This window comes from Larimichthys crocea, chromosome XIV, assembly GCF_000972845.2.
Source record: "Larimichthys crocea isolate SSNF chromosome XIV, L_crocea_2.0, whole genome shotgun sequence".
NCBI classification, from domain to species: domain Eukaryota; kingdom Metazoa; phylum Chordata; class Actinopteri; family Sciaenidae; genus Larimichthys; species Larimichthys crocea.
In genome coordinates, this window is record NC_040024.1 from 8,062,844 (window position 1) to 8,083,496 (window position 20,653).

General features: G+C 46.8%; 1 protein-coding gene across 2 annotated transcripts in view; it reads left to right on the forward strand.

The window, feature by feature from the left end:
• The window catches only part of arhgef40 (Rho guanine nucleotide exchange factor (GEF) 40), a 39,112-nt gene that overhangs the window by 10,946 nt on the left and 7,513 nt on the right, over positions 1 to 20,653 (forward strand). For both annotated transcript variants that reach the window (XM_019266644.2, XM_019266645.2), the window contains exons 4-24: positions 1,881 to 2,166; positions 2,506 to 3,655; positions 3,898 to 4,136; positions 4,218 to 4,406; positions 5,301 to 5,415; positions 5,924 to 6,017; positions 6,155 to 6,241; positions 6,920 to 7,036; positions 7,654 to 7,752; positions 7,870 to 8,021; positions 9,376 to 9,514; positions 10,601 to 10,720; positions 11,627 to 11,818; positions 11,936 to 12,457; positions 12,691 to 13,079; positions 13,439 to 13,688; positions 14,823 to 14,912; positions 16,505 to 16,711; positions 17,956 to 18,135; positions 18,208 to 18,388; positions 19,365 to 19,478. In XM_019266644.2, the coding sequence (XP_019122189.2) occupies positions 1,881 to 2,166; positions 2,506 to 3,655; positions 3,898 to 4,136; positions 4,218 to 4,406; positions 5,301 to 5,415; positions 5,924 to 6,017; positions 6,155 to 6,241; positions 6,920 to 7,036; positions 7,654 to 7,752; positions 7,870 to 8,021; positions 9,376 to 9,514; positions 10,601 to 10,720; positions 11,627 to 11,818; positions 11,936 to 12,457; positions 12,691 to 13,079; positions 13,439 to 13,688; positions 14,823 to 14,912; positions 16,505 to 16,711; positions 17,956 to 18,135; positions 18,208 to 18,388; positions 19,365 to 19,478 (4,912 nt within the window). The remainder of the gene's footprint in view (positions 1 to 1,880; positions 2,167 to 2,505; positions 3,656 to 3,897; positions 4,137 to 4,217; positions 4,407 to 5,300; positions 5,416 to 5,923; positions 6,018 to 6,154; positions 6,242 to 6,919; positions 7,037 to 7,653; positions 7,753 to 7,869; positions 8,022 to 9,375; positions 9,515 to 10,600; positions 10,721 to 11,626; positions 11,819 to 11,935; positions 12,458 to 12,690; positions 13,080 to 13,438; positions 13,689 to 14,822; positions 14,913 to 16,504; positions 16,712 to 17,955; positions 18,136 to 18,207; positions 18,389 to 19,364; positions 19,479 to 20,653) is intronic.

Sequence of the window (20,653 nt, forward strand, 5' to 3'; positions counted from 1 at the left end):
CACTGGTCCTTTAAGTCTAACAAGGTCTGAATGAGAAGTTCATCTCGACTCTCGAACATCGTCAAAGAAAGTCGCAAGTCACAAGTACGAATGAGTTCATAAGGCAAACTTGACTTGAATGCTTTGCGTCAAGTCAAGTCAATTAGATGTCAATCTCAAGGTCTTATTTTTGTGCCTTGAATCCAAGTGTCAAATCTTCAGTCTGGTATCACAGCACTTGATGACATAGGAACAACAGCGCAAAGGAAAGTTAAAGACATTTATAACTTGACACGTGTTGACCTTCCACACTGTGGAGGGTCCAGTCTGCTCTAAAAACTCTAGATGGACGGTAAAATTAGTGAAAGTGACTGGTGAAACTTGAGATTTACCAGCCGCTGTGACCTGCAAAGCAAAAGGAGGCGGTTTGGTGCCTTGGAAGTTCCACTGAGTTGATAGAAACTGAGTTCTGGATGTAATTTACAGCCTCCCACATACACAAAGCAAATGCATGGAAATAATATGATATCGGATACATTGCGCGTAAACACGCAACTTCCGCTTTGTATCACACACGAGATACAACTCAAACCTCTGAAGTTCATACTGAACGGCGCACACACACACACACACGCTGACAAACAACACACACTGTTTAAGCACAAGCTGGAAGGCTAAGAGCTGTCTCATATTTCCCCCTTTACAGTTTCCCTAGACTCGCTCACACACACACACATGCGCAGGCATTGTGAGCAAACTATGTTTTCATTGTCGCTCGCTTGGAGCTGCCCGGGACGGGAGTTAGACTGTGAGTCATGACAATAATTCCTTCCATATGCGAGCGTGTTACCGCTGCGAGAGAGAGAGAGAGAGAGTAACGGGGAAGCAGTAGGCAGAGGGTGGGAGTCGAAGGAGAGAGAATGAACGTGGCTTTCATTCACAGTGCTTGCATGTGTGTGCGACTGAAAGGAGAAGAAAAAAAGAAGATGCTGGAGGTTGCAGACTATAGTGGACTGATTGAGGAATGTTTGAGAAATGTTAGGTGCAGGGAAGAGGGAGCAAACACTGGGGTACATTGAGGGAGAAGTGGGAGGAGGCCACAAAACAGACAAACGTTTTAAGGGAGGAAAAGTTTTTTAATGCGACTATCCACCCTGACAAAACTTTTGCTTGCCCCTGAAAAAGAAACGAGAGAGGCTCAGAGGGAAGAAACTGAATCAGGGACAGAGGTAGAGAAAAAAAGGGAAGTTGGAGGATATAATTTGATCACGTCTCGTGAGTCTGGAGGGCACGCAGAGGGGGAGGGAGCAACCTTGTGTCAGTCGGTTAGTGTGGACGAGTTTTACACCTCAGACTGCAAGAGCGAGGATGGAAATCTGACACAGGATTGATAAAGGTGTTTTTTTTTATGCAGGGGCCTTCTCTGCTTCACAGAGTCTTTGCCACATTTTCTATATTTAGTGTGTTGGGTTTCTCAGTCTTATAGATCTGTTTAACAGTGGCAGGCTGTTGCGAAGTCATCTGCCTGTTTCTGTCTGACTCACCCTGCCTCTGTGCAGCTATCCACAGCTTCCTCCCCCCCCTGCGTCATGCCAGCTAAGCGGTTTTACACTTTAGAAAACACCGTGTGAGTCACATGTCTGACATTTGTATGTGGCACTGGCTTTTGGCCAGTTGAGCTGCAGCGAATACTGTTGACTGCTGTTGTACCGGTTCTAGAAATTTGACTCACCGAATAACAAAGCCAAACACAACCATGCACACAGGCTCCAATTGGCTCACGCGGTATGTGGTTTGTGAATGGGAGTGCAGGATTGTGCATGAGTATTAAACAGGGAGGAGGTTCAAGCAGATGAAGGTTTAATGTTTTATTCTTCTCCCTTTCTTCTTCTTGTCCTCAGTCTCAGTACCTGGGCTGCTTGTTCCTTCACTCCGGCTGGCCTCTGTGTCTAGGCGAGAAAGTGGTCGTGCAGCTCTCCACCCTGGACTGGAGGCTCCTGCGCAGTAATGACTTCTATCTGCAGGTGGTGCCCTTCTCTACACGCTGCCCCCGCCTGGCCCTAAAGTGTCTGGCCCCCGGGGGACGCACAGTTCAGGAAGTCTTGGTGCCCGAGTCACAGCACCCCCTCGTGTTCACCACTGAGTGGCTGCACAGCGTCAACAAGGAACGGGGCCACAAGAGAGAAGGTGAGGAACGGATGCATGTATGTATGTTAAGATTTTGTTATTTTTAACATGAGATAACATGTGTGGGATTACTAGCCAAGAGTAGCTTTGGCTGCAAAGACGATTTCAGAGAAAACAGGGGAAGTAAAACAGATGTGTGGCTAGAAGAGGCAGGTTTATGACCAAGGAATGGCATGTGGAAGTAAGGAGAGATATATGGGTGTCAGCAGCTGGTGGTTGGTGAGAATAACCTAACAACAGTGCTAAATTAAGAAAGCAAAAGTTATGTTGGTGTCCGCTTAAAGTACACCCAAACATATGGACTTGACGTAAACTTAGACATCTCTTTTCTTTGCACAGTTGGAGGAGGACTCGACACCTGCCTGGTCAGCACATGTGATGGTGTGGTTCGTCTTCCGTGGAAGGAAGTTGTCTACCCCAAATTCATCCACGACCCCTCTGAGGAGCTGGGCCTGATGTCCAACCACGAGGGCCGTCTACCAAGTGAGGGGGGCAGCAGCCTCGGGGGCTGGGGTGGCTCATCCTCTGGGGAACTGGACTCCTGGTCATGGGATGAAGAGGAAGACGAGAGTTTACCACCGGATGGCTTGGACTCCGCGCCTGCGCTTCCCCGCCGAAGGCGCAGCGAAGATGGGCTCGGACGGACAACAAGGCACCCCCAGTTGGACGGGGACTATGTGGAGCTATTGGAGCCCAGAGTGGGTCCTGATGGAGGGGTTGATACAAGGCAGAGGTACTTGGAGATGCATGGAATTTGTAAGACCAAGACTTTGCCTCTGTGCAGGAGAGGCAAAGCCATCAAACTCCGCAAAGGGAGAGCTTGGGGATACGGGAGACTGGAAGGGTCAGGAAGCTTTCGATCTGCCCTGGGTACCAAAAGAGACATGGTAACCCCAAAAGGTGACATCTTGCCACCTCGGCCTCCAGCAGGAGCCACTGTACCTGGCAGAGGGCGTCAGTCTTACTCCTCTTCTGTCCATGACTCTGATGAAGGAGATAAAACAAGCAGAGACTCAGAGGGCCTGGAAAGCCACCGGCTTTATTTTGATGGCCCATTCAAAGAGAGGAGGCCCGGCGTAGGCAAGGAGAGAGACAGCAACGGCCTCACGCAGCCGTGCAGAGACGACCTCAGATGTAAAGACTCAGAGAGCGGTGACAGTTTGGTCACAAACGAAATCCATGACTTGAACCACAAAGTCGGACATGTTATAGAAGGCCACTCGGATCACGGATCTCATTCAGACTCTGTTTTTGAGGATACTGATAAACCACTGAGTGGAGACAGTGATGCCACAACCCCGACATCAGACCAGGCACCAGAGAGACCATTCACTGGAGTTTTAGAAAGCGGAGAGATTACCAACAGTGGAACTAAAACCAAGAGTTTGTCGAACCCAAAGGTGGCAGAAGAAAGGGACGAAGGAAAGACGGAGGACAGGGTGTGTCCTAGAGGAAAGGAAGTTAAAACCGCAGGATTCAGAGCACCAAGGTGCATAATTGTTTCTTTTGAGACGCCGCACTCTTTCTCATTTGTTTTCATTTTCACACTTCCATATGAAACTACAGATCAGTGACACTTTGGTGCAAACTCCTGTGCAGTACACAGTACAAAAGATACCATTTAACCCTACTCCAAAGGACATGTCCAAACAACGCAATAAAAGTGATTTATTGTTAACTTATTAACTTTTTGTTGTACCTCATTAGACCCTTCCTGTGCTTTGTCTATAGGAGGAAAAGGAAGGGAAAGGGGGCCAAAGGGAGGGCTCGGTCTGGTGGCCGTGCATACCAGAAGGGATCAAAACAACCAGGTAAAGCTTCTCAACCAAGTCCCACCGCCTCCTCTACTCTGACAAAGCTGTCAGTCACAGAAGACAAGCAATCAGAGCAAAGAGAACAGGCGGACCAACCCGATGGAGCGCCACCTTCAACTAATGAGGCGACAGAGGACACAGGGAAAGGCAATGCAGGTCTGAAGACAACCAAATGTTTACGCACGAAGATCCTAAAAGTTGTAAAATACCTTGTATAACTGCTGTATCTCTCAACAGAGACGGGAGCCGAATCGCTGCCCGTCTGCAACGGCCAATCAGGCACATCCTTATTTAACCACTCTACTGAGGAGGCGGGGTCAGCAGAGACATGTCCTGACCAGCTAAACGGTGTTGCAACTAAAGAGCCTCCCCTGCTGAGGGAACTGGACACAGAGCTTCTCCAATCAGGGAAGCTAAAGTTGACAGGCAAGTTTCTTTCAGGCCGTGCGTCTTACACTCTCAGTCAATATCAAAATCTCTGAGGTAATGCTCACAATTGTCACATTTGGAAGTTCTTTGGTGGTGTTGGGTGCTGGACCCTTCGAGTGTTGAGAGATTGACAAATACAAGCAGTTTGATTTGTAGTTTTTACTGGTAGAATGAAAAAATGGTGCATGACCCTTAAATTCTGCCAGGCATGGATGCGACATGCCGTGGCCGCTGGAGCTTATCGTGGCCGTTTCAGTCAATGGTTCAAACCCTTGTTCGGAAGTGGGTTTCCAATATACGGCTGTTCTATTTTAAAGATATTATTTGGCCTTTTTCAAGCTTTTATTTGACAGAGACAGCTGAAGAAATGACAGGAACGTTAGGAGAGAGATGGGGAAGTTATCCACAGGTCGGATTCGAACTCTGGGGCCGCTGCGGCAAGGACTGAGCCTTCGTACATGGGGTGGATGCTCTACCAACTGAGATAACCGACACCCCGACTTTTAAATTTTAGATGGACGCTGCACAGGGCACCTCGAACTGGCCAGAAGTCAGACACAGAAAAATCCTTTTCAAAATAAGATTTCAAAATAAAAGTCTCTGAACCTTTCTGAACTGGAAGAATTCACAACAACAAAAGTAATCATAATTTTTCCTGTATATGCAGTGTAATTGTGTACGTTTACCTGCTGTTTGTGTCTCCCAAAGCATCATGGGAAATGTAGGTCCAAAACTTTGAATATCCCAAACAGAAGAGGATGACACTGACAAGCCTACAGTCTATATAAATATATATAATAAGCCAGTGTAATGGAGTGATTATCGTCTCGGCGTGTCAGAACGCTCTCTTGGCTCCATCGCTCAGTCCTTACAGTAACCTGATGCTTACAGGTACGGTGGACAGGCTGGGGCGCGCTCTGATTATCACGGAGACGGATGCATCAGAGGGGGGTTTCTGCGAGGAGGAGATGGCCCGGGTCCTGGCCTGCTACCACAGAATCACCCGGTAAGACTGCAAGTCTTCAAAATAAATCCAGAGATTTTTCAGATTTCAGACATCCCTTTACAACATGTGTCCAGCTTACAGTGCACATTGTCCCTTTTCATACCATGACACGCTCTGCTTTCACATTCCCCAAACAAACTACGTCTATACTTATACAACATGAAATCTATGATTAGCTTGTTATACTTGGGCTCATTTGCCAACCAGTTCAGCCAGAAAAAAGTATATTTTATGACCTGTTTTTCGCTGGCATTGACGAATATAACACAGATAGGCGGGGCTCAGAAAACGCAGCCTGTGGCAGAATGTCAAGAAAAGATTCAAAAGTCAGTTTAACAAATGCCAGCTTACCACTTTTTGCTCAAAGCAAGTCTGAACAAACGTTACAGCAGCAGTTACACAAAGTTTTAATGTCTATAAAATATAGATGAGGCCCGAACTGTCAATGAAACTGCTTCTTTTTCTAACAACTGCTCCTGTTTGGTCTCCGTGTGTCCGTCCTCATCAGGCCGGCAGCCAAAGAAAAAGGTCTGACGGTGTTAATGGACAGCAGACGCTCTCCACCCTCCCCGCTCTGCCTCTCTGCGCTTAAATTATTCCAGGTGAGGCGGCGGGGGCGAAAAAAAAACGTTGTGTTTAACCAAATGTGTTAAATGTGCGCTCTAATTTGCCTGCAGATGTGAAGTAGCTGACGCACATGTGTGTGGTGTGTGTGTGTGTGTGTGTGTTTGTTTTCCAGGTGTTGGTTCCTGGCGGTCTTGGATCTGTTCTGGTTTTGGTGGAGGAGCAGCAGGAGTCCCTTTCTCATAATCTAGAAGGAGCAGAGGTGACCTCATACAAATCACATGTTTACAGTTTATGCTCCGGCACACACACACACACACACACACACACACACACACACACACACACACACACAGCATTGCTCGTTTCCTTCTAGTCCATTTAGTTTCTTTTATTTCTAAATGTTAAAAAAAACAGGTAGAACACCCACATGGAAGTTATAAAAACATGCCAACACACAATGATAGAGTGTGTGTGTGTGTGTGTGTAGCCAAGTGAAAGTTCCTGAACCTCCATTGTCCATTATCATAACAACAGGAATAACTCCTCATATATGAAATAAACAACGTTTCTTTGTTTCTCTTGAACGTCGTCAGCTGCACGTTCGTTCACGCCGAGCTCGAATCTGAATGAACATCTCGACTTTGCCAATGACTCCCCCCCTGTAATTCGTCTCGGCTCGTCTTTGCGCTGATTTCTTTCAAACGCGTGAGAAAAAACTCTTTTTCTCGTCATGTGGTTTGTATTTCCGACCCGTCGCATGTTAAAGGGAAATCTTGCTACAGCTGTTAGAAACAGCTGTTGGAGCTGCGACATGCATTCCTCCGTTCCGTTAATTGTTTTTATTCCTGCTGATAAATTAACAAATGGGGAAAGTTCAAGCGTGATGGGAGACATTTGTAAAAAATATGTGTCTCTTCCTTTGGTTTTCATCGTCCAGATCCACACGGTGCGAGGGACAGGCGTCCTTCAGCAGTACGTGGACAAGCAACAGCTGCCCGAAGAGATGGACGGAGACTTCACCCACTGTCACTCAGACTGGCTGGTGTTCAGACTGGTGAGAATCAGCTGTCTGTTGAAATAAAAACAATAGATCTTCTTTATCTTCTTCATAGATTCTTTATACGTCTTCCACTATAGATCCAATAAGCTCAGACGGGTAGATTTACTGATGAGCGGTGCAGCGGAGGAAATTGGGCAGGAAATTACCACTTCAGGCATTTAAGATTTACCGATATCTATTCTTTGGCACAATTATTCACTTTGATTTGATTATATATGAATTATAGCAGCCCAGCAGCAGTCTGAATCTTATATATACACACATAGATCAACACGAGCTGTCCGTGTGCAGAATCACCAGTTTAAGTGTCCGAGATTTCAAGGAGCTCACGACTTGTTGGCAGAGTTTGAAATATCGCCGTGAGAGTGAGGGAGCAGAGCGGTGTAAAGAGTTCGGCGATGGTCGATGACTTCAAAGATTCATGATAAATAGGATGCGGAGGTCGAAACGAGGGAAGAATCTTAATGGCTTTTTCTCCAGATGGTTCATGTTGCTTCATCCAAACAGTTTCGTGTCCTTTCACCTCTCTCATGGCGGCTTTTCGTACACTAACCTTTAGTCTGCTTTACTACTTGTTCCGGCTTTGAAATCACAGATTCCACTTTTTTCAGAGCCTGGAGAGTCTGACAGAGCGCTGTGAGAGCGCCCTCTCACTCCTAGGAGAAGCACTGCAGTCGATGGACGCCGAGCCGATGCCGGACAACATCAAGGTACGGAAGTCTGTGCTGTCGGATATGAGGAAGTACAAATTTCCCTGTGGTTGGCGATTTGGTTGATGTTATAAATTCCTCCAAAAACACCTAAAAACGCAGAGTGTTCCTCTTCAGGCTGTACCTCTGAGCATCGACAAGCACAGGCAGCTCATGGTGAGCGTCCTGGCCGACCAGCGGTTAACTGAACTACAGCAACGAGGCGGGGCGTGGCTCGCGGGATTGACCAACAGCACATCCGGACTGGCGCAGAAGTCACCGGACTGCAGGTACCAGAAGCCAAATTTTGATAGTGCACCTTTCTTTGACAATGTATTGCAGAGCACGGAGGAAGGAGATTGAGTTTCACCTGGTGCAAAACAAGAAGAATGAATAATGCAACATTGAGTGGGAGTGAAAGCTTGTTGTTTTTGTATGTTTAACTAGAAAACTGGTTTCCATTACTCAAATTCACAAATGGGACCACACAGGATTGTTCCATCCATCTTCTTCGGGTTACCCGGGGTCAGATCGCGGTGGCAGCAGGTTTAGAAAGGCACTCCAGACGTTCTTCTCCCCAGAAACACATTCCAGCTCCTCCTGGGGGATCGTGAGGCGTTCACAGGCTAGATGGGTTATATATGATCCCACCAGTGGGTTCTGGGTCTGCCCCAGGGTTTCCTCCAAAGGGAGGCTCCTTTAGGTGCAGCGGCATCTCATCCGGATGTCCGAGCACCCTCACCCCTGAAGCCGGTCACTCGGTGGAGGAAGCTCATTTCGGATACGCTTGTTCTTTCAGTCACTACCCAAAGATCATGACCGTAGGTGAAGGTTGGAACATAGATGATTATCGCTACTAACTTTCCTATAAAACCCTACACGTAGCATTAACACAGGAAATTACCACAATCAGTGAACGTGTCTCCACATGAGGAATTGATCGATATCGGGGGAAAAACAAGAAGAAACGCTCTATTAATATTCAGTACACTCATTATTCGCATTAGCAACGAGTGCATCTGCATACACTTGGATTGTAACAGGCTGCTTCTTGTTATGATGCTAATGAGACTGCAGGAATATGCTTGAGACGCAGGTCTATTGAAGTATTTTAAATTTAAAGGCACGCACAACAATTCTAATTGGGCGAATACTGAGATGTGCACAAACCACCTTACGCAAGCAGCTCAGTCCCGTGGGCCAAAGAAAAAGTAATCCATGTGTTTGATTGAGGGATCTGTGTTGTTGTTGTTGTCGTGTTGAGTTATAGGTTAAAAATACTTCCTCATCCTGAAGACAAAGTTGTTTGTTTTCAGCCAAAATATGAAAAAAAGAAGAGCTGAAAGGAATTAAAGGAATGTGAACCGAACATCAAACGGAGGACAAGGGCGATGCAGCTTGTTTGACTGCTGCAGCTTAAAGACGATCTAAAGACTGTTGTGTTTGTAGCTCTTCTTCTTATCCAGTAATGAGATTTTGGCTCAGCCTGTACAAGAATGAGGCCAAACACAAGGACTGATTGCTGATTTGATTCCTTTTGTGTCTGCCTGACAGTTGGTGTTTCATAACTGCATAACATCTACCAGCTGTTAGAACTAGAAAACTTTCTCCTGACTCATTTTGGACTTTTTGTGTCCCCCTCAGGGCTGCTCTCGCCGCGACCTCCAAACTTTACGACAGCGTGGACGACGCCCTCCATCGGCTCGTCCGGGTGTCCAACCAGAGAGGACGAGACCTGGAGGCCCTGGGGCGACTGGCGGGGCTGGTGGACAAGCTGGAAAAGGTGAATCTCATGAACAAACCCACGGTATAACAGAGATGTCAAACTCGGATCCTTTTAGGGACTCGAATATTTGAGTGACTCACTAAACACATCTGGATTTTACGAGTCATTTGAGTCAGTATGTCCATAAACATAGATTCTACCAGTGAAACACAATACACACAACACAACTGCTGTATTTAACTTCTTACATTTGACTGGGGAGAGTCTTTTTGACGACACAACTCCCTGAAATCCATCAGAGTCTGAATCTGCCTTGTTGACTCGGTCGAATCAGTCAATCTGGGTCTGCCAGTCTCTTGAGTCCCCGGTGTTTCCAGCTCTTACTCGTGCAGGATGGGTCTGTGGATCTCAATCTGGATCCGGGTCTGTGCTACTGAGTCTGAGTCTGCAGGAAGTTATGCCGATCGACTCCCGAAGCGATTGCTGGCAGTGGCAGTGATAGTAGTTGGATTTCTGGCAGCTTCTTAGGCGGATGGACTGAGGCATGTTATAATGAGACTGGACAGGTTTAAAGAAGAGTAGTGACACAATTTATAGTTTTAATTTGTATATGTGGCCCGGTGTTAGGCGGGTGTAGGACGGTAAGAGTTAGAGGATCCGGGTGAATGATCCGGATGAATCGTGATTCATACACCTGTACCGTATAAACCCACTGTTGTAGGATCATAGCTGGAGGATTCAGTCACCGACTGCCTAGTTCATCACTTCAAACATAATAAAAGCCAGATACGAGCTCTGTATTTTTAATTTACTGGTTGTCATCATGAGATTTAAGAGTTTTAACTTTTCAGTCCAGCGTTGAACTCCACCCGTCCCCACTCCTCCTCACTGTTCCCTGCAGGGATTGGATGGAAACTCCCTGACTTACTGGTGTTTACTTATTGCCTAGTGATTCTTTTCTCTTATCTTGTTCACACACACAACACAACGACAACCACACTACAGTGTCTGGTGCGACACGCAAAAAAAGATGACGTGACCACCGTCTTCCCCCTCACTTTCCGCTTAACGTACAGAAAATGTCTCGTGTCACCCCTCTCTCTCTCTCTCTCTCTCTCCCCCCTTCTGTCTCACCCCTCTCAGTGTGATAAGGAGATTGAGCAAGTCCAGTCGCAGCTGGACAACTACAAGGACCCTCCTCTGTCCCTCAGCCGACTCTCGCTGAAGCAGCAGAAATTCAAGACGTTCAGAGAAACAGCCAACGTGAGTAAAGCCAGTGTCTGTATAGATGAATATCATGATACATAATGCCCACTCTGTGCAGATATTTGCACAAAACCTGCTACAGTCTTCAGAAATGTCAATATATAATGCACACAATATACAACACACACTGTCAGATACATGATTATCCATGTAGTCTGAAACATTCAAATTGAGTAATATAGATCTTTATATGCTTTCTGGTAAATGGTTTCCACTGAAAAATAAATTCCAAATTTGGCTTGTGTGTCTGCAAGTTAATGGACAAATTATTAAGAACTAATTGTAGTAATTTGAAAACAAATTCATTTTAGCTGCCAATATTTATGTTTTTACGTTAACAATGGAACAAATAATTATTTGACCTGTATGTTGCTAAGTGGTGATTAACCTACAATGAGTAATTTACCTTTTTCTTTTAGGTCATTGTTTCCGTCTTCGTAACAACACATCGTAACGTGACACATCGTACCGTGACAAATCGTAATGTGACACATCGTAACATAACAAATTGTAACGTGACACGTCGTAACGTGACACATCGTAACGTGACACATCGTAACGTGACACATCGTAACGTGACACATCGTAACGTGACACATTGTAACGTAACAAATCGTACCGTGACACACTGTAACGTGACATGTCGTAACGTGACACATCGTACCGTAACGCTCCGTAAAGGTCTTGGACTTGTGTGAAATGATGTTTGCCACTAAAACTGTATTGCACTTTGCTGTTCAGTGGTATGTTTGTCTCATTCTTGTGGACACAGGCTAATGTAGAAGTATATTTCCAGAAGCGACAGTCAGCATTATTCTGTTCCGTCCTGTCAAGCCTCGACAGTAAACACTTGAGGGATTTTCCAGGCGGTGACTTCACAATGGGTCTTCCTGAATCCTTTAGGAGCTGCACAGTGAGACTCTGTCAGTGCTCAGCGATTTGGAGGGCTGGTGCGAGCTGGACTGGGCAGGCCTGAGCGACGTCCAGATCCGACTTCCACCAGTCAGGGAGAAGCTGAGAGACATGTCCCACTGTCTGTCCGACTGCTGGACCACCCTGGATAACACGCAGAGGCTGCTGTCCACACTGACCGAGGTAATGCAGCGCAGGAAGCCATCTGTTAGGCACACAGGAAATAATGAACACAGTAATGGTTTTAAATCTTCCTAAGGCCAAACGAGAGTCATCTTTCTTTTCCCGTCTCCCGTGCAGGCGACCCAGTGGTGCGATGCAGTCTCCTCCACCTCCTCCTCCCCTTCTTCCTCTTCTTCCACCTGCCCTCTCGCCTCCCTCCCTCCGATCCCACCGTCCCGTTTCCAGGATGCCCGTTCCTTAGCCATAGAGCTCGGCGGCGGGGCTCTCCTGGATCTCTGGACCCAGACCGTGGAGCGCTACCAGCGGACCGTAGCGCAGGTTAAACCCCGGTTTCTCCAGTCCGACAGGGGTCAGAATCAGGGCCAGGGGAAACCAAAGACGCCTTCCGCCAGCAGCCTGTGGGACCTGATGGGTCCTGAGGGAGAGGGAGACTGGGGACTGGGAGCCGGAGGAAGCGATGGGGGGATGCAGTCTTGGGGATCACTGGCGTCGCTGTTCAGGCCACAGACCTGCTCCACACTGAAGATAGGAGAGGAGAAAGGGAACAAGAAAGAGGGAGGAGGAGGAGGAAGTGGAGGAGCTGGCGGAGCTGGAGGAGGGAAGTTCCTGCAGAACCTTCTGAATCCTGCAAAGAAGAGTGTGAGTTTGTGCTTCACCCTTAAATAAATGAATCCTGTTTGCACCTGCCAGGCAGCAAACAGCAGATAAAGTTAGTGACTCGCTGGTGCAGAGAGCTAGATATTTAACTAAGCAGCTGGTGGAGACCAAAAACAGAGCTACAAGGATTACTGAACTCACCAAGTTGATAATGTCAGTGTCATATTCTCACTGATCAATGGTTGCCATTACCTTGTCTGTCTGTCACCTTATAGGCTGTAGACGCCCCGCTTCATCCCAAGCCCCCCAGGAAACGCCACCCAAGCTTTGACCTCCAGGCCCTTCTGGCTCCCCGCCGAGGCACGGCCACCCCAAAACCTGCCGAGTCCCCTGTGGGCGGGCCGAGCCGTAACTCCCCCATGTCCTGGCTGGGGCGACGGACGTTAGCTGATCCGGTTATTACCACGAGCATGGCCGCGGCCATACCTGGATGGGGCGGCGGAGGTGGTGGTGGCGGAGGAGCAGGAGGAGGGGTGTTAATTCGAGGGGTGGAAGTCAGCAGCAAGGAGGTGGTGGATCACACCGGGTCACCGCGGCAACACGTGCTGCTCGGGAGGACCGAGAGGGAGACGGGGACGGACAGGGCCGGTTCAACTCCTCAGAGGTGCGTTTGATTCAGGGTTTTTTTTCTTTCTGTGTGGGAACTTGTGCGTGAGGAGATAAGAAAGACGAAGGCTGAGCTGGCTCAAAGCTCCAAAACCAAGACCAGCATTAGAAATGACATTAAGAGGAGGCCAGGCTGAGATGAAAGGGTGGAGTGAGTCATCCTCTTTGGGATCGTTTAAGCACAACTGAAGTCTGTTTCACAGTGATTTTATCAGTCGGCGTGCAGTCTCAGATAATTTCATCATTACTAACTGTTTGATCTCTGTCCATTGCTTACTGCTATCTTTCTCCCATGTTTGTCCCTCATGGAAACGCACTCCCGCCCTCCTCATCACCCCCTTGTTGTCCGTCCTGCAGTAAGCTGTACCTGCTCTGGTGCAGGATGCTGAGCTCAGAGAGGCAGTACGTCGCCGTCCTGAAGGGGGTGGAGGAGACGTACCTCCCTTTACTGGAGCTCTCCGACACTCCGGCCTCCATCAGAGGGAAGGCAGACGCCCTCTTCCCCAACTGGGCCAGCCTCAGCAGCTTTCACTCGCAGAACCTGCTCCCTGCCATGGAGGGCGCTCTCGTGCAAAGCTTGCTGCAACAGGACTGCTTCAGCAAATATGTAAGTGCAGGAGCTACAAGAGCTTTATTTACGTTGTTTGAAGAGGCCCGAAGAGGTGAAACTATCAAGTATTTGACAAGAAATGTTTGAGAAAATACATTTCTCTGCAAAAATTAGAGTTTTCTTAACTTCTACTGTTTAGAAAAGAGGACCAACATGACAAAAATAAGACTTTTATATAAGACACAGTTGGTTTTCCCTTTTAAAGACGGCTCTGTACTTTTACTAGAGATCCTCTCTGTGAAATCTGCAGAACTTCAAACTGCCAGACGTTGTTGAAGTAATTAATGAAAGAATTCTTCATTCACTTCAGGGCAGAAAAGGTTGAAACATAAAGAGGTGTTACGAGTCAGAACTCCAGAGAATTCATGTTAGCTGTTGGCAGTCTGTGTTTTTCTTCAGGTACAGAAACCTGCGAGAGGCACCATCACATGTCTATGAAAAAATGTTACAGGTTTTTTAAAAAGTGCAGAAATGCATATGCATGGACACCTGTTAGTTCACGTGGTAGAGCGTGCACGTGTTCAAAGGCTCAGTCCTTTCTGCAGCGTCAACCTGTGGCAGTTTGCTGCAGCTGTTACACGCTGGAGCTCATTTGAATTCCTTTATATACTCCCATGACTCGTAGCTTCCCGCAGGGATCAATGAAGTCTTATTGGTTTGGACTTTGTTCATTATATTTTGTATTATTAATCCTACATGGGTCACTCAAATTTCAGATTTTATCCACGGAGTGTTATTGGTGGATATAAGAAGACGTTTTTTCCTTCAGTTTCAGTTTTAGGCCGCAAATCAAAGTCAAAGAAGTTACCGTACCCGGTCACTCGCCCACCTAGGGCAAAGAAAATATCCCAAAAATAAATTTATTTCCATGTCTTACAGAACTTATGACACTTATTTTAAAAATATCACGCACGGGATACAGTGCAGACATTGTTAGGGTTAGAGTTCATTCCCTGATTGGCTGGAGAAAGTCACGTGATTCTGCGGTTTCATTGAGAAACATGGGGCACCGTTTTAAAAGAAAGTGACCATAGATGGTTCCTCGCTCAATAAAGGGTTCATCTGAATCTCACTGTAAAATAAGTTGTAGAACTTCTTGAGAACCTCATCTCTGTTTCTTGTTTTGCACAGCGGGAACAGTTCCTGCAGTATTCCCACTACATCAGGACTAAACTAGAACTGGACTCTCCGCTGATCACGCAGGCTGCGGACTTCTTCAAGGTGAGATTACTGGAAAGAAACACCTTGAATCTGGAAAACACGGACAGAGACGATCCCACGTTTCTTTATCGACACACATCATCAGGGTGTGAGGGGTCGTGAAATTCTTATTTGGTTCTTTTTCCACCACGCGCCGTCGTCGTTATGAGTCATCTTGAAGCTCATCACAAGCACAAACCAATTAAAGTTGTTTTATTCAACAGTGGCTGCAATTAAATAAAAAAAGAGCTGTATACAGTAAAACTAATTACATGTTCAGTGTACACTAGAAAAGCCAATTAAAGGCGGATTAGAGAGAAAGTCATTTGAGCTCGCGAGCTACAATTAACTAAAACCAATACGTCGCCGCGTGGCGAGATCACGGACAGGACGTTACAAGGAGAGATCACAGCGCTCGACATGAAGCGTCTCATGGAGGAGCATTTCTGAGGAGACGCCACCAGGAGGCAGCGCGCTCACGTCCCGTCCTGCAGCAGCTTTAAACATGTTGTAGATTACAGCTGCAGGGAGGCGTATGGTTCTCATGATGCTGATGGACGTCTAACTGGCGGTGATGATTGTTACGATGATGAAGGAAAGACTGTGACTCCACGGGGATTAAAATGTCATCGCGTTTGCTCTGTATTTGTGTTTTTTTCCGAGCAGTAATGAGCCTAAAATCAAGCCTGGCTCCTCGTAACTTCAAGATATAATGACCCAAACAATAATTATCCTGATTACACATAGCTGGAGTGGAAACCAAAAGAGCTCTTCACCAAAAGTAGACAGAAAAAAAAAGTGATTCACCAATTCATCATCAGCTACAACAGAAACATCTGACGACAGCTTCATCTAAAAAGTTCTTGATGTGGAACTGTCGTCTATACCTCGATATAATGAACTATACACACACAACTCATGCTGTAACTTCTAATATTCTACTTCTACATATAAGTAACGAGACGAGAAAAAGTCCAGAACAAAACTAAATGAGTGTTTGTCGTGGCGTTCAGAAGGAAGTTGTTCACAAGTGTTTTTTTTAGATTTAAATTCATCAAAACTGAAAAAGGACAAACTTTCTGCAATAAAGATCTCTGAGATTTTCAGATATTTAATATATTTAATATGGCTCTTATTGATGAAAGGTCGTCATCTGTACTACAGGATGTCATAGTTATATCATAAAACTTTATTTGGACTTCTTTTCAACGTTCTGACCTCCATCCTGTGAACACCTGGATGAGCTGTTTCTTCTTCTGATGTTCATACTTCTCCCTGAAAGAGTCTTGGATTATCTGGTTCAGGTTCAGTCTTTGAGTAGAGCCTCTGATGGCTCTGGTTCTCAAACTTTGGATGGACTATAAAGTCCGTCCAGCGGGTTCTGGGTCTGCCCTGGGGTCTCCTATGCCTAGAACACCTCCAAAGGGAGCAGAGATGTTGAACCACCTCAGCTGGAGGAGCCCTGGTTCTCCTCCGAGCTCCTCACCCTCTCATCTCATTTCGTATCCGTGATGTCTGAAGCATCGACATAAATAATCTGAACCTGTCTGTAGATGAACTGACTGTTACCGTAATAACTGTGATGTTGACTCCCGTCTTCTCTCTCCCTGCAGTCCAAACTCCCCCCGGCCTCCCCCCTCTCCCCTCTGTCCTTCCCTCACTGCCTCCAGGCTCCCACCCAGAGGCTGGAGCAGTACTGCGAGGCCCTGGAGGAGCTGGGCGGGATAAACCCGGCCTCGGACTCCGCCCTCTCCATCCTGAGGCACGCCCAGCGTCACGGCGAGGACCTCAGGGCCAGTGACCTCATCGTCGGATGTCCGGTGAGAATGCCTGTCCCAGTTTTATGACTCGGCGAATCGAGTCCTACTTTCTTTTCTTAGAGGGGAAGGAGCTGATCTGGAGGAGGTCAGACAGCTGGGAGAGATGGATCTTTGAATTTGATTTTCAGAGTTCGTTGGACTCTGAACCACAACGATCGGCGTCTTCTTGAGTGTGTGCAAAATACTGTCACCATGAGCCTAAAAGTGAAGTTTAGATCTGTGAAAATCTGAATTTAAAACTGAAAATCTGCTTTTAATCTTGCTCAGAACTCAAATAAAAGAAGTTTTATAGCCTTGAACTCATCCCATTTCCGTTTCACATGTACCCCATCCCTTCATACCTTTGACCCTCACCCCTACAAGTCTTCATCTCGCCGCATCCTTTCCATCACTCACAATAAACCTGTCTAAACTTATATACTTATATTGGCGTGGTCCTTGTTAGTGAAAAGAAATCAAAGTGCGAGAGGAGAGGGCGGCAAATCACTTTTGCACCTCTGCTCCTGTCATTACGGCTGTAAAATCAGCTCTGACCTTAAAAACAGTCCGAAAACACCACGTCCACTCGCCTCATGTCGTGCTTCTCTGACACAGCAGTATCACTCAGAGCTGGTCGTGACAAATGTTTGACTCACACACACACTGACACACACACACACACACACACACACTGACACACACACACACACACACACACACACATACACACACACACCTAACCATCCCCTCCTCCTTTTTTCCGAGCGAGGGTAGAGAGAGATTACGGCAGCACAAACACTCCCGTCGAGCTACTTCAAAACCGCGCAGCGAAAAAGCTCTCCAAGTCAGAAACGACCATGAGTGCAGGTGTGTGTGTGTGTGTGTGTGTGTGTGTGTGTGTGCGGGTGGGTGTGGATGTGGGTGTTGGTAATGCGTGTGAAGCATCACTCATATCATGACGCGCACATCTCGAGAGGGTTTAAAAATAAAAGCTGCGTGCGGCAGGTCGTCGCTGAATTGTCAGCCCCTGGTTGGGAAAACGTTCGTCTAACGTTAGTGTTTACGTTGTGGATTTTTCAAGCCGCTGGCAAAGATTTGAAAACTCCAATCACGACTAAACAGCCCGTTCGAGATAGAGATGAAGATGATATCTTTCTTGCAGATAAAGGCCCTGAGCCCGGGCCTGAGGCCAGGTTAAGTGAATCCTAACGGTGTGTGTGTGTGTGTGTGTGTGTGTGTGTGTGTGTGTGTGTGTGTGTTTTCAGATCCCCGTGGCGGAGCGCGGCGAGCTGGTGCGGCAGGGCGAGCTGACGGTGTGCGGGGGAGCTCGGAGGAAGCGTGCGGGCGTGAGGAACGTCTTCCTCTACCAGCACGTCGTCATCTTCACCAAACAGAAGAGCCCCGCGCCCGGACGCGTCGCCTACAGCTACAAGCAGAGCATCAAGGTACACACACACACACACACACACACACACACACACACACACAGTTTTCATCCCCCTCTCTCCCCTCCGCAGACGGGTGAGATGGGTCTGACTCAGAGCGTGGGTGAGGAGGGAGTGAAGTTTGAAGTCTGGGTGCGACAGGCTCCTCGGACCAGAGACTGCATCACGCTGCAGGCCAAGGACAGGGAGGACCGGGTGGCGTGGACTCACGACGTGGCGCATCTGCTGTGGACGCACGCCATCAACAACACGGGTACGGCCTGACCTTTGACCCCCCAGAGGACTGAAGACTTTAGACGATAAAAGGAAAGTTTCCTGAAATGTATGCAAAAGTCCCAAAGGAAGCTCCGTGCTAGAGTAAACCTCTCCGACCAAACTGTCAGGGATCACGGTGCATTGTGGGTAATGTAGGCAGCAGGTTTAGACACAGAGGAAGAATATTTGGACTTTTGCAATATCCTTTCCTAACCACTTTTCCTTGACCTCGATGGAAAAACACCACGAGGTCAAGGAAAGACATGAAGCAGAGCTCATGAGGAGTTAGGAGAAGACGACTGCACTCACACTAGACTCGTCAATCAATCATGTGACTATTGATGCTATTGACGAGGTCTGCGGTAAAACTACAAAGTTCAGAAGATGGACTACAAAACGTACATCAGTGCAGGGTATATAAACGTGGACAACGCGGTAATAAAACATGGTTTTGTTACCTCGTTTCCTTTGGTAAAGGATGGTCGGGCGTCTCCTCTGCTAAAGGAAGCACTGAAGCTTCCTTCCTGAACATCGAGAGGATTCAAACCGAGTTACCGCAGCCTGAATCTGAACGCCGTCACATGAACGGAGTTATTTTGGCTCGGGCCCAGATTAGGTTAAAGATAAATCTGATTCCCGTCTGTGTAACTCGATCTGGGATGATAATTGTCTTACCTATGAATAGAGAACACAAAAATAAAAAAATATCCAGTCTGATTGTTCATTTGTTTGCTGTCCGAGCACGAGGAATCGTCGGCTATCGCGTGTCCCGTATCTATGAAACCTCGGCTTCCTGTAGTCGGCTCAGGTTACGGTATCGCGCTGGGTAAGAGACACTGCAGCTGGCATAAAAACAGGCACTGACACATTGTAGGCACTGTTACCTGCTGTTCAAACGCCATTGTACCCAAACAACAAACAGATGGACTCGAGTTCTCGCCTCTCTCAAAGCAGTTGTGTGTCTGTGTGTGCAGAGCTGTGTCTGAAGGAGTCGCTCTGCATGGGGATTTCCAGTAAGCTGCTGCTGGATGCAACAGGAACTCCAACAGGCTCCGAGCTGGACTCCATCTACAGTCTCAACGACAGAGGTAGGCTCTGACGTAACGCGGGTAGCAGACGTACCACGTGTTTCCACTTTGTGACCTAAAACTGAACCGATATCTACAGGTGAACGTGATCGGAGAACGTGATCATGTTCGGGGGAAAAACAGATTAATAAACGTCGGTGTAGAGTTTAGAGTTCTCATCTTACACATACAGGAAGTCTGAAGCGTTTGTCAGTTCAAACTATGGCTCTAGGAAGTCAGTCGAGGTTTTATGTGACCGGATTGGATTACTGGATTGTTCAAATCTGCCCCCTGAGCTCAAAAAAAGAGATTACAGACAGGAAACAAAACAGGTCTCTGGGTGTATCTCCCTATGTGACAAGGTAATAACGCGCTACATGTTTTGTTGTTTTTTTTCAATCTGACGCCCTCGGGCTACTCTATGAATTTTTGATATTTGTCTCACACTGAGAAATTTTGAGGAGCTGTGACACTGCCTGCAGAGAATCTGTAATTCGACTGTGGAAACACATTTTTACTTCTGCTATGATCAAATCCCATCAGAACCTTTCAGTCCTGTCTCCGTCCGGCTTTTTCATCGACTGTGTCCAAAAAAACCCACGAATATTAAAGGAAATCCTTAAAGCTGATGTTTGTTTTTTTCTATAATTAAAACATGACTTAAAGTGGGATAATACCATGATAACGTTAACTTATCTGGCTGATCACGATGTAATTAAAGAGCCAAACTTGGCGGCTGAGTTTGGACACTTTGCTTCCAACGTCTCTTTAATGATCTAAATGTGATTTTGCACATATCTGCCAACCATCAAACAGTATTCATTGATTCTCCTAAGTCTACTGTAATATTCACTCCTCCTTTTAGCAATGTTTGGGACCATAACAAGGCTAAGATGCTAAAATCGTCTGCTGTCTGGTGCCCCAGGTTGCGTATAGCAGGGTTTTAAATTCTGACTAGACCAAAACAGTAATGTCTAAAGCCAGAAAACCAAAACAATGGGCTAAAAGTCACTAAAAGAGCTAGCAATCTGGCTAAGATTAGATAAGACTAACATTATCTGTTGTTTTGGTGGTGCAGGGAGCATATGGTAGAGTTTTGGAGCTGCCGTAGCTGGAAACATTGCAAATGAAAAGAGTGACTGAACCAGAACAGTCAAATCTAAAGCCATGAAACCAAAAAAAAGAGCTAAAAGTCA